Source organism: Drosophila teissieri, chromosome X, assembly GCF_016746235.2.
Source record: "Drosophila teissieri strain GT53w chromosome X, Prin_Dtei_1.1, whole genome shotgun sequence".
NCBI lineage: Eukaryota > Metazoa > Arthropoda > Insecta > Diptera > Drosophilidae > Drosophila > Drosophila teissieri.
In genome coordinates this window covers 3465786-3478895 of record NC_053034.1, presented here as the reverse complement: position 1 = coordinate 3478895, position 13110 = coordinate 3465786, and the positions used below count along the sequence as shown (strand labels likewise).

The 13110-nt window shown below is 41.3% G+C and overlaps 1 protein-coding gene across 6 annotated transcripts in view; it reads left to right on the top strand.

Moving 5' to 3' along the window:
* LOC122624511 (neurobeachin) overlaps positions 1-13110 on the top strand; it is a 162253-nt gene that overhangs the window by 121317 nt on the left and 27826 nt on the right. For all 6 annotated transcript variants that reach the window (XM_043804120.1, XM_043804117.1, XM_043804115.1 and 3 more), the window contains exons 4-5: positions 7870-7996; positions 11594-11790. In XM_043804120.1, the coding sequence (XP_043660055.1) occupies positions 7870-7996; positions 11594-11790 (324 nt within the window). The remainder of the gene's footprint in view (positions 1-7869; positions 7997-11593; positions 11791-13110) is intronic.

The following is a 13110-nucleotide window of genomic DNA, read 5'->3' as shown; positions in this document are numbered from 1 at the left end:
GCCGCCGACCCCTTTAGGAACATAGATTTTAGATTTCACATTTTCCATTTTCCACGCAGTTCGAAAAGATTCTTCAGCCTCATCAATATGCAAAAAGGCAACAGCCTCGAAAGCTGATGCTTTTGAGTAGGGAAAGGGGTCAAATCGGCGACAAGGGGTTAGCCTTGCCCACATTTACCGCCCACACTCGATGGCCCGCCTCCTTTTTCAACCCGCCGCCCACTTCCGCTACTCAGTCGTGCGTCAAAAGCAATGCAAACTTTTTGCGGCCGACAAAAAAATGCCAAATAAAATCACAGAAAGTGGGAAAAAGAAAAAAAAGTTAAAGAACCGAAAAAAAAACACACAAAAATGAGAGAATGAAAAGAAAATTATTATGGAAATGTCAACGTGAAACTTTTGCACAAATGCGATGGTTCCGCTTAACCCTCTACTGCCGGTAGTACGCATATGCTAGCAGCACTTTCGGCCACTTTTTGCCAACACAATTGAATTTCATGTTTGACACGGCACCACCACCACCACCTCCCAACCACCTCCGCTCGGAAAAACCACCTGACCCCCTTCAAAAGCTTCCTTTTGTTTTCCCCCAATCCACACCATCCACCACATTTTGCGATTTATGCGAGAAATTTTAATGCGATTCCCATTGGCTTCGCCAGCGAATTTCGATTCGCTTCGTATTCTGAATGCGAATTCAAGTTCTGGATCACAACTCGCAAGCCAGAAACTGAGCTTAATTTACAAATCTAGAACTCATAAAACACAAACATTTGTAATAAATTTATTCAATGCATAAAGGGGTTGAACAAATGTTGAGCTGCACAAAAACTATCCATTCAAAGCAATCTCAAATTATTAAAATACGACTGCTTGAGAGGCAAAGCCTCTGTTTGTTAAGAGAAGTGCTCTCAAGTGAAGAAAAAACATAAATGAGTCGTGGAAAAAAGTGTGAAAAAAGGGGAATCAGAGTCTGTTGACTTTGGCGACACCTTTTCTGTGTGCATAATTCAATTTGCGGCACTTGACAGCATCAAAAGGTTGACATAATTCGTTTTTTTTTTGATGATCCTTTTTATACTTTTATTCCACTTACCCTTTTGGCATTTTTTTATTTTAAGTTTTTCCACCCTGCTCCCATTTTCCTTCGCCGTCAGGCGTCAGTGATTTTGCGCGCGACTTTAAGCGCGATTTTCGCAGCTCGCTTTCAATTTGTGACACCTTAATGGCCAACTGAGCAGGGACAACGTGCTCGGGTCTCTGGAATCGGTTTCGGTCAATTCTTAATTACATCGCAACCCCACTTTGCACTCCCGCTTTTCGCGGGAAATTTAATTCAACGATGAGAGAACTGAAAATTGCTCTCAATTAACTTGTTAGTGAATTCTTGTTGGTCCCAAAACAAAACAAACACAAAAAAAAACCGAAAATAATAAACCGGGGGAAAAAAGGGTTGAATTCCTTATCGAACTTTGTTTGCACTCTTTGCTTCTCCTTCACACCGCCAGAGGAGAAGCAAAAACTTTTAATTTGCGAGAGATAATTTTTGAGGGCAAACAAACTCACCGACGAAACAAAAATCATTAGACGATGGCAAAAAAAAAAGAAATAGGCAAAGGCAAAATAAACAACACTAGGCCACAACGAAAATCCACCAGAGAGGGAAAACAGCTTGCAATTAAACATTCTTTTTTATTTTGCAAAAAAAGGACTGAAGATAAAGTGATAGCCCTGAAATTGGAGGAAATTTATTTTGTCGGCCAGTGTAATGAAACCTGGTGGCAAAGGGTTTTTGTGGGAGAGCCAAGCAAACATCAAGCGAAAATACATATTTATTGTCATTAAAAGAAATGCCTCAACCCTTCAGCAGCTTGACATAAATTAATTAAATAAATTAGAAAAGTGCTCGAAAACGAAATTGAAATGGAATACTTTGGCGTAATTAACTTGGGGGGGAAAAAGCCAGGAAAAGGGAGGGAAAAGCAGGTGGAGAGTGGAGGGTTCAGAGGTCAGGGCAAGTGATTGCCCTTTGTCACTTGGCACTTGAGTGGCAACGTGGCACAGAGTTCGAGTTCAAGTCGTTGCATCAAACAAGGACGACAAACAACAACAGCATCATCGACTGACAAGGACGTCCATTAAAGATATAGCAGCAATCTATCCAGGAACAGACATCCGTTCGCTTGCATCAACCCCACAAAAGCTGTCGCAAACGATTTCCCACCACTTTTCCGGGCGCATTAAATAATGGATGAGTGAAAACCCAGTAATACCTGTCAGTTTATTTTGCTCCACCTCTATGAATGTGAATTTTGATGAATTGAATTGTATTTGTCAGTTTCAAATGCGGACTAAAACACCAAATTTGATTGGCAACTACCATTCTCTTTACCTTTGGCTAACGTCAATTTATAAACGCGATTATTTGTTTCTGTGGAACATCAAATAATATTCGGTTCTTTGGTGCAGGAGAGAAGAAACTATGATGGGCATTCTAATGCCGCCACTTTGTTCGCCTGTCTCCCCCGTTGATGACTCACCAATCGAATGAGCAGTTTCCCGGAGTTTCCCCTCCTCCGCCAATTTCCCACTCCCTTGGGTCTTTTTGGCCACGACTGCACTTTGTGTCAATGTTATGCACATCAGCCGTGGCATAACGTCAATTTCAGTCTGTGTCTTTGCCATTCAGCCAGTCATTCAGCCATTCAGCCAGTAGACACTGCCAAGCTGAAGAAGGCACACGCTACTTAGTTTGCAAAATTGCCGACTCCAGCATTTTGCATGTTCGTATGTATATGTTACATACATTCGTACATACATGTATGTACATATATGCCATGCCTGCGATTTTCCCAATACCTCATACCCGATTTTCCTCATTTTCCAAAGGCAAACTCCTTCTTGCACAGTTGTTTGCATTGCAGCGGCAGATGCTGTCAATAATAAATTTCCGTTAGAGCCGCAGCAGATTTGCGAAAGGGGAAAACCAGTTGGCTCGCCAGGCGGCACGTTCTGTGGAGAGAAAATTGGGTGGAAAATGGGTGCAAAATCTAGGTGGGGTGGGTGGCAGGGAAAGTCAGGAAGGAAGCACATAAGCGCATTGCCCAAGACAAGAAGGAGATTGAGGAAAAAGGAAGGAGATTGCAGCTCGGCACTAAAAAGATGACATAAAGATAGAGACGGGCGGGTGTTGAAATTGAATAGGGGTAACGAAGCGTCAGTTTCAGTGCGGAATCGGGAGGAGAAGGAGGGTCGGTCTGAAGACGAGGGAAAAATCAAGGAAAATGGGATGGATGATGGGGCGGACAAGGGGTGGAGAAGTCAGGCAAGAAACCAAAGTAAGACTAGAGGAAAAACTCGCACTGCAGGCATGCAAACGATGCGCTGTCGCCTGATAAAGTATACGACCGATTGCCCGTTTCTGCTCGACGGGCCAAAAGGAAAAATCGCAGACGCTCAACCAGACATTGGATGCAAATGGAAAATGGAAATGGAAAATCATCAGGAGGGGAGAGTGTTTTAGAGAAAAACAGGGCGAGATCCATGGCATCATGGATGGGGTGGAGCTGGATGCGAGGAGCCAAGACACGTTGATAAATTTATTGAAATTCTATTGAAACGAAACGATTTGACTGCGCCAAGGACCAACACAGACAAAGACAGCTGGCGAATGCCAGCAAGAGACAGAGCGACGACCCACACAAATCGCTGATAAAGTGGAAAATGAGTGCAAAACAAAAAGTAAAGTGCACAAGAAAATTGTCTCCATGTGGAGAGAGGAGGTTCAACTGTAGTAAATTGCAAATAAATTGCATGATACTCTGCACACTGAAAGAATCGAGAGATTAACATCGCTGAGAAATATTATTTGAATGGCAATAAAGTATTAAATGATTTAACAATTAGAAATAATTTATTATAAACGATAATTTCATCATAATGATAATTCATCATTGATTGAATTAAGATTGATTTTTTTTGTTATACGAGTTCCCCATTTTTTGCTGATTGTTCTTCGAAATAACGCTCAACGCCGCGCAATTAAACTTTTGCCATTGCGTAAATTTTATCTTGTTGTGGTGGACGGAATTTTTATAGGTATTTTGCCTATTTCGGTGAGGATTGGGCCCACAACAACAAAAAATCTTGGCAAACTTTGCACTTAATTTTTAATTTTCCTCCATTTGGCCTTTGACCGGCCGCGCTGGACACGCGATGCTCAATTTAACCTGGCCAAGGAACAACGAGAGTTGGAGACGAAAAAGCGAGCAACAAGCAGATGAAAATGCTCGGCTGAGTTCCGCAGTAAAAGAGCAAAAAAAAAATATATATAAGCAAAAAATAACGGAAAGTAGAAAAATCTCGGCTCAAAGAAGCAGCCGCATTTCTGTAGCATACTTATGGGGGCTGTCCGTGGAAAATGATGGAGGAGAGACAGACATAAAGAAGAGACGAGAGGGTAGGGAGGAGTTTGATGGAAAAGGCCAAATTTAATTTGTGCTCAGTGGCTGTGGCAACTCTGGTTCCCCTTGTTGATGTTTTTGTTGTTGTTCTTGTTCTTGTTGCTGGGCCATGAAGAAATTGCTACCCAATTACGTAATAAAATCCGACTGAAGTTTCTACTCTTATTATTTAATTTTTTCTTTATCTTCTCCTCGCTTTCCATCTCCTCAATGGGGCGCAAATCGTTCTAGGGGATTTGGTATGGAAACACACAAAATAAAAAAGCGAAAACACCATGAACGGAGGCGGAAAATTCGCGGGGAGCTGGCTGGAAAATCCAGCTTGGCGCTTATTAAGAAATAATGCTGTAAAAACAAAACGCAGCGGCGTCAAATCAACTTTTGTTTTGTTTTCTCATTTCGCCCGCAGCGAAACATAAAATGTGCTTGAATGCAAAGAAAATAAATAAACACCAAATGACAACGTCAAATACAGAACAGAAAAAAAAACAATGTTTAACTATAAGCATTCAACAATAAACAATACATTTTAACAATCAACTTGCAGCATGCTACTTTCAACAATCAACCAACAATGTAGCACATTCATTAATTTTGCAACCACGTCATCGTTAATGTAAGTGAAAATTAAAATTTGTCAATGGGCACTTATGATTCCCAACGAGTTCTGGCATGCGCACCATGGGATAGGGGCTCTGACACCCAGTAAATCAAATGACCAAAAGCTATGAGGCCATAACTCTTAGTATTGATTTAATGTGTTATGTGGGTACATTGATAAAAGCGCCTTCATTATACAAATAAATGTAAAATGTGAAATAAATTCGAAGCCTATTCAACAGCAAATCTGTCCTAAGCCATCAAACTCTAGCTACAGAAAAGATATTTAAAAAGAATGCATAAATAACTAATTCTACGGCTCAGTTACTTTCAAAATTCTATGACCAATAATCGAGCTCTGAAACACTTCAATTCAATTGTTAAGCAAACAGCAATAAACGAGTTTTGGCCAAACTAACTGTCGTTTTGGCCAGCAGAGAAACGGAGGAAAAACTGGAAGAGGCCCAAACTCAAAAGCCAACAAGGAAATGCGAGAAATGCTGGGAAAGCGGAAAAAGCTGGCAAGGGACCAAGGACTCCGGGTAATAATAAGTGCCCTGTGGTGCAGCTCAGTAAAATGCAAAGAAATAAAGAGTATTTCAGATTTTTCACAAAAGTTCATACATACATATTACGTGTGTACATCAGTGAGTTTGGAATTTAAGTACAATTTGTATATGCAAAAGCCGTTTTCCACAATACCCGGTGTGCTCTGATGCCCCAAAGGAAAATGTCGGGGAAAATCAAAATAACACAAAAAAAACTGAACTTTGTGTGGTCCATTTTTAAATCGACGAATTAAATTATGCGTGTTCTGTGCATTAGAAAAAACAAACACAGAAAACGTAGCTGGAGGACGCGAAAAATACAATCAGCGATAAATGATGCGTAAAACGAGCCTTAAAACTGATAAGCATGCCATTGATATGAATAATGGAACAAGAGTTTAATGTCATTGGATTTCATTAGCACAATACTAGCCTGTTCATGTCACAATTTTGTTTATTTATTTGTTATACAAATTTCTGTTCATTTTATATTTCTGGTATTTCCATTATAACTGAATAACGGAAATATATATTCAAAGCGATATTCGCAACATTTTCTCTGCAATTGGCAATCAATGTACAATCTTCTCAGTTCGAGGGAATATATCTCTGTGTGTGTGTGCGTTTGTGTGTGCCAAAGGCAATAATCATAAAGAACCGTCAAGCGCTTTGCTTTTGTTCTGGAGAATTGAGGCAATAACGCTGAAAGGAAAAACGAAATTCGAGAAGGAAAACTCGGTCTTGGCTTGCGATTATTTTGCCATTACTTTCCATTATTTTACTTTATTTCAATGACTGTTTACATTAGCCACACACACAAGCACAAGCACATACGTACACTCGCACGCATACTTAAGCAAAAGAGGGAGAGAGAGACAGAGAGGAGAAATCCGCAGATAAGTGCTGCATACTTTCGAGCGCGTGAGCTGCTTATTTTGGTCTTTTTCTTCCACTTCCTGCCTTTGTTTGCCCTGCATGTGATTGCGAGTGTGTGTTGTAAGTGTGCGCCAGAGCACTATGGGAAATTTGACCCCTTTTTCTGGCCAAAACCCATTTTCTGAAAGTCGGAATATTAAAATAATATTTAGTGTACGCATTCATAATCAACCAATCTTTAGTGCTGCATACTAGAAATTTTAATAGATGGCGCCACAACAAAGAAATCAGCTGTTAAAAACAGCTGTTGCGCGTACAAAAAACAACAATCTGCTACGTTAAGTTTTTCTTCCGTTACAAAAGTTCTAATATCTTTGGAACCAAAGCGTTAATTTCCATTCTGTAAAAAGTATTTTAATCAGTGGGCTTTCTATTAAGATTTTGCCACCTTCAATAGAAAAAAAAACTTATGCTGTACCCGTAATTTAATAAAAATGTAAGTTGCCGTACAAAAGCATTTTTTTTGATAATGACCTAACTTTGAATAGAGATTTAAAGTGATTGCAGCAGATTGCATCAATGAAATATACCTCATGTTGTAGCTTATTTAATTCTTGTTCAGATTATTGTAATTTAAAAAGCCACTTTTACCGATTCTTGGAGAAATTATAGATTTTAGACTTAACCCTACTTTTCCAAATTCAGAGTAATCTCATGCTAAACGGGAGTTAAACAAGGCGGTTGTTGCATTGTTTGTAATTTTTGTTATTATTATTGTTGTAAACTTCTGTAAAATAATTTAGAATGCAAACACTATCACGAAATCAGTTGTTTTTGCTAAGATAAGAAAAAGCATACAAAATGATAGAAAGGCTTTACGAAAATAAATAATATAAATATAAGGGACGGTGCCACGCCCACGGTTTTTGGGGTACGTATAGATATGGTCTAGCGCAAATTAATGCAAAAAAAAAAAACTAAAAATCTTTCTTCGTTCTGGAGTTATAAATTACAAAACATAGAAGGGGCGGTGCCACGCCCACAATTTTTGGTACCATTAAAGATATGGACTAGTGTAACCCCATACAAAAAACACAAACTAAATATCTTTCCCCGTTCTGGAGTTATTATTTTAGGCCAGAAAAAGTGGTCAAATTTCCCATAGTGCAGAGTGTGTGAGTGAGCATGTGTCTGTGTGAGCCACTTTACTTTTGCTCATCGAGCTGGGCAAGAGGCAAAGGCAATACTTGATTGATACTTTGATTTCTCCATTATTCTTTCGAGATTTTCTATTTATCCTTGCAACAGATACAAGATTTATCTCTATATTTTCGTTGATACACATCTAATATGCATTTGCTTTGTTCGCTCTTCCATTGCAGGCGGAGATCTGGAGCGTATTCATCGCCATCCTGCGCAAAAGCGTCCGCAATCTGCAGGCCTGCACCGATGTCGGCCTAATCGAGCATGTCCTCGTCCGCCTGCAGCGCTCCGAAACGGTTGTGGCAGGTAAAAATAATAATTACATTGCATTGCCTTCTAAAATATTAATTAAATGTTGCAACTGTGCACAGCTGTGGTGTCAACTCTATTGAAGGTGTCTAGTTTGTGAAATCATTGAAAACTCTTTTAAAGGTGTCTAAATTGTGAAACAATACACTATGAAAGTTTCAATACAGATAGATTTCTATGGCACCATTCGTCGATGATTATATATTTCATGAGGAGCATTTTAATCAAAATTTTGTTTGGGGGCACTGATAGCGGTCTCTGGTTCGTGGAACAATGGAGTTTACACATTCGGCCATTGTTTGACTGGTCTGAATAGATCCCAAGTTGACTTCGGTTTGCTTTTGGTCTGGTCCGCTGAATTGCCTCTCGATTAATTTCACGCTTGTCAGCAGCACTGACACGCCCAGTTGCACCCACCCCTCCAACTCCCTGGAAAGCCGTCGAACCACCCAGTAGCCACCCAGAAACCAACCAGCGGGCCACTGAGTGAAAAGGCAGAGAAAATGGGGGAGTGAATTGGGCCGGCACAGCTCGGCAGCAAATTTGCTCTTCATTAGCGACCCTCGCTGGCCCCGCCCACTGTGCCAAACCACCGCGCCCTGCACCACCCTCCGTTCCACCCACGTTTTGCCTCCCCCCACCACACACACACACAGAAACACACACACACATGATGCCTTAAGCATGTGCGTGCCTTTGGCTTTGATTTTGATTTTATTAAGTCAATGACACATCTGCGGTCTCCACGAAATCCCAGCACCCCACTACCTCACCACCACCACCATCACCACCGCCACCACCCACAACCATATCTCTTTTTGCACCACCCACACAGCCCCCTCTTCTCCTTCATTCCGCATTTAACGAACTGTAACTGCTGTCAATTTGCAGTCGCTGACTTTTGAGCTCCATGTGTGTGTGTGTGTGAAACATGGAGAAAGCAGAATGCCGAAGGGGAAAAAGACCACAAACAAAGACATAATTTCATACATACACAGAAGGAAAGATGTTGAAAACTAAATTGGGTTTATTTCAATTTCCTTTTTCTTTTTTGGTAATTAACCATAACTCTTGCATGACTTTTCTTACTCCACACAAATATAAACAGTTTTAAAATAAAAAAAATTTAAGTTTTACCTGTTTTTTTTATTATTATTATTGTAAAAGAACAACACATTTTGGCCAATTATGTTCTCTGTGTATTTGGAATGTCTGTCTTCAGCGTTTTACTACATGTGTGTGTGTATGTGTGCACCTGACAAATGCCAAGACGTGACACTTGCCAAGAAATTAGATAAGTTAAAAGTTCGTTGTCTCGGGCAAAGTTCAGCTTAGAGTAGCAACTTCTTGGATTCCACATAAAATACGTCCGTATATGTTCGTCTGTCTATACGTTTCTGTATTTGTAAGGGGAAGAAGAAAAATTGCCTAGTTCTCTGGGCTATAACTTAAAGTGCTTAAAAACTCGACAATGCAATCGCTAAAATTTGATAAGAGAAATTGTTGCGTTAAACGCTCTCACTTCTTGCTTCTTTTTCATTTCTTTATCCGTACATATACATATATATATGTGTATATGAGAATGTATATACTCTTCTTTCCGCTGATTTTTCTCCCACTGATGATGATGATGATGAGTTTGGGGCAGTAAAAACTTTGGCATGCCAAGGAAAATGTAATTAAATGCTGATGAAGCTGTGGCGCTAGGAAGGGGCTAAAGTATGAGAGGAAAAGTACGGGAAAAGCTGGGAAAGCTGAGAAAGCCAGGGGGCTGAATACCAACTGGGGACCAACCGGGCAACACTGTCGTCTTGGGAATGCCGCAGGGGAATGGCCAGTGAATCTGGTTGGAAGCTGGATAACTTGGGTCAACCAGAGGGGCCCAAAGGTTCAAACTGCCGCTTTTGCTCAATACCTCAATTCATCTCAACGTAAATACCAGTTTAGCAGTGTGTAACTAACACAACAAGTTAGTTTCCATAAGACCAACGTTGAAAAATATAAGATTTCGATAAACTTTGAATTTCTCGTTGAAACATTTCCCCAAATCTATCAATATTCACTTCCCAATGCCCCAAATACCGAGAATAACGATATTACATAAATATTTTTAGTGCCTCGTATGGTGGAGAGTGTAAATGCGGAAGAATATGCCAGTGAGCTTGAGCGGCATTCAGAAGGTGAGCCAACAGACCAAGCATTAAAACGGCCCGAGCGTCCCATTTCAATTAGTGTGCATTACAAATGAAGTTTGGGAATAGCGCAGCTTTCGCTGGAAAGCCAGACGACGTCGGCCTGCCCCTCGGGAGTGGGCGTGGCCAGTGGTAGTGGCGAGACGGCAATGGGGGCGGGGAGACTCAAGAGGGGTGGGCAATCAGTTTGAACTCCGGAATTAATAACTATTTGGCCAAGCTTTTGGCTAAAACTTGATTGAAAATGCAGCCCTTACAAGGGGAAGATGGCAGAAAACGAGCGAGACGGGGCAACACTCCTCCCTCACCCAGAAAACTCATCATCTTCGTCATCGCCATCGTCATCGTTGGCTCACTGGAGACATGGATGAGTGATGGAAATAGTTTTGGCCAAAAACTTTTACCCCCGGCGAATTTTCCTATTAAAATTTCACAATTAAAATTTCATATATTGCAAGTCAATTGAAACCCAAAAGTTATTTAAGGGGAATGCAAGTAAATGTGCTGCAGCGCTTTAAGTAATTTGTGAAGATGACTGCCTTGACATTTTGCCAATAATTAATTACATCTTAAATGTGCCATGTAGAAATGTTAATTGGTTTTGTGAAGATCACTTTTCCTTTTCCTATATATTTATAAAATAATCAGCTGCTATTTTCGACGCAACTTTGTGTAACCTTCCATTGAATGGAAATTCTATTCGCGCCTGGCAATGGCAGTGCTAGATCAAATGCAATATAGCTGATGGCCTTGCCCCGGCCACGCCCCCAATGGCCCGTCCTCCTCCTACGCCGCCACCGACCATGCCCCTCTGCCTGCTAGTATTCGCTGTGAGAGCTCGTGTCCTTGCCACTTGGGTGAACGCGAGAACTTTGCATTTGGCTTCGCATTTGCATTTGCATTCGCATTCGCAACTTGCCACCTGTGCTAAAACGGGAACTTGATTGTTGCCACAAACACCCATATACACAGCCAAACATACACAAACACACAGACACACTCAGAAGCACACACATACATAGTTGCGTTTGGCAGGCTGTCAGCAGCATTTGCGCATATCCTTTAGGCCTTCAGCCCATTTCCGGCCTTTCCGCATTTAATGGCTTGAACATGTAGCTTGAATAACTCTGTATCTATATTCGTGTAGCTTATTTTGTTTATACCAACATAATGCATATCGAAAATAATATATTTCAACGAACTGATTTGGATGGGAAATCTTTGAACTTGTTATTTAACACTCGAACAAATATTAATCACTTGAATGGCTAATAAAGAGGATTAGCAGCATTTATTACAGCATTTCAAGAGTCATAAACTTCTGACATGGATTGCATAAACGTGTGTATCTGCCACTGACACTAACCCATTTCCCCTTTCGACCGCAAACCCCTTCTTTCAGACCTGCTCATCGAGATGCTGGGCGTGCTGGCCAGCTATAGCATAACGGTGAAGGAGCTGAAGCTGCTCTTCGGAACGATGAAGGCCACCAACGGCAAGTGGCCGCGCCACTCGGCCAAGTTGCTGAACGTCCTCCGGCAGATGCCACATCGCAACGGACCGGACGTCTTCTTCAGCTTTCCGGGCCGCAAGGGATCGGTGAGTACCAACAAAACGCATACATTGATGGATGCATACGTCGATAAATATATACTGGTTATAGCAGATCTATAGATCTATCTTTATGAGAACAAATTTAGGGAAGCTTCTTCGACTAGTGTTTATGTCCAGTTTTTAAACGACAGTTTCAGCCATCAGGAGCTTAAATTTCCGTCTACCCGATTCGTCTGGTTCGTCACACTGATGGTTCTCTGGACGATATTTGCAATTTTAGACCATGCAATTCAGCAGGCATCTTTTTATTGAATGCAACTGTGTGAAACAAAGGCCTCATACGAATATAGCCGTCACATACAATACAGGAAGAGGTTCCCCAGGGGGCTCCATATTGCACCCCCGTCGACATTTCCGGGGGCTTTTATTTTATTGCGTCGCACTTAAAACGAATTCGAAATGTATTTTTCCCACTCTGTAGTCGGCAGTATGTATGTCTGTCTGTATTTTTTTTCCTGTGTGCCTGCTATCTATCTGTGAGTTTGACCACTCCCATTTTTGCTCTTTGATGGGATATGGGAATGGGGGAGCACTCTATCGATATGTCCATGTCCCCCATAAATACATAAAAAATGCCATAAAGTGAATTGGAAGTCAGATGCTGGCATCGAACATGGATAGCGTTTCGCAATTGTCGCAAAATGCCTAATAAATAGATAGTCGCCACCCAGCTAAATCGCCGAAAAGAATCACCTATCCATTCAATCCACATGAAATCCACAGCCCAGCCCCCTCCCTCTAATTTTGGGTTGATACTTTTTTTGGGGCTGTTTTTGTTTTTTTTTGTTCTTCTTTTTAATTTTCCGTTTAGCCCGCTTTTTGGAGGGAAAATCAACCACCAGTCCACTTAGCCAACAATCTGCGATCCACAAGCACGCCTAATGCCATTGATGGTGCTGATTGCAACAGGATGACGACGGGACTCGATTCGAATAATGAGATTTTCGGAAAAGCCAAAACCCAAAATCACCAGGGCACCATTTCAGTTTCCTGCTCCACCAACCGGACATTCCCACTACTTCTGTCCGAGGAAATGGGCGAAAATTGGGGAAATGTGTAGAGAGTGGCACTGAGTGAGTGTGTGCGTGTGTATGTGTGTGTGTGAGTGTGTGTGGTGCCTGCAACCGCAGCAAAACTCCAACAACAGTGTCAGCCTTTGTCACGTTTGCCTGGCCTTAACCCATTTAGACCATTTTGTCTCTTCTTGGCCCCCGAAAAAGGCGCCATCTCGCAAAAGGCGAAACCACTAGATAAGTGCAAAGTAAATGAAATTTGATATTTTGAAGAGCTAAAGAGTAAGCAAGT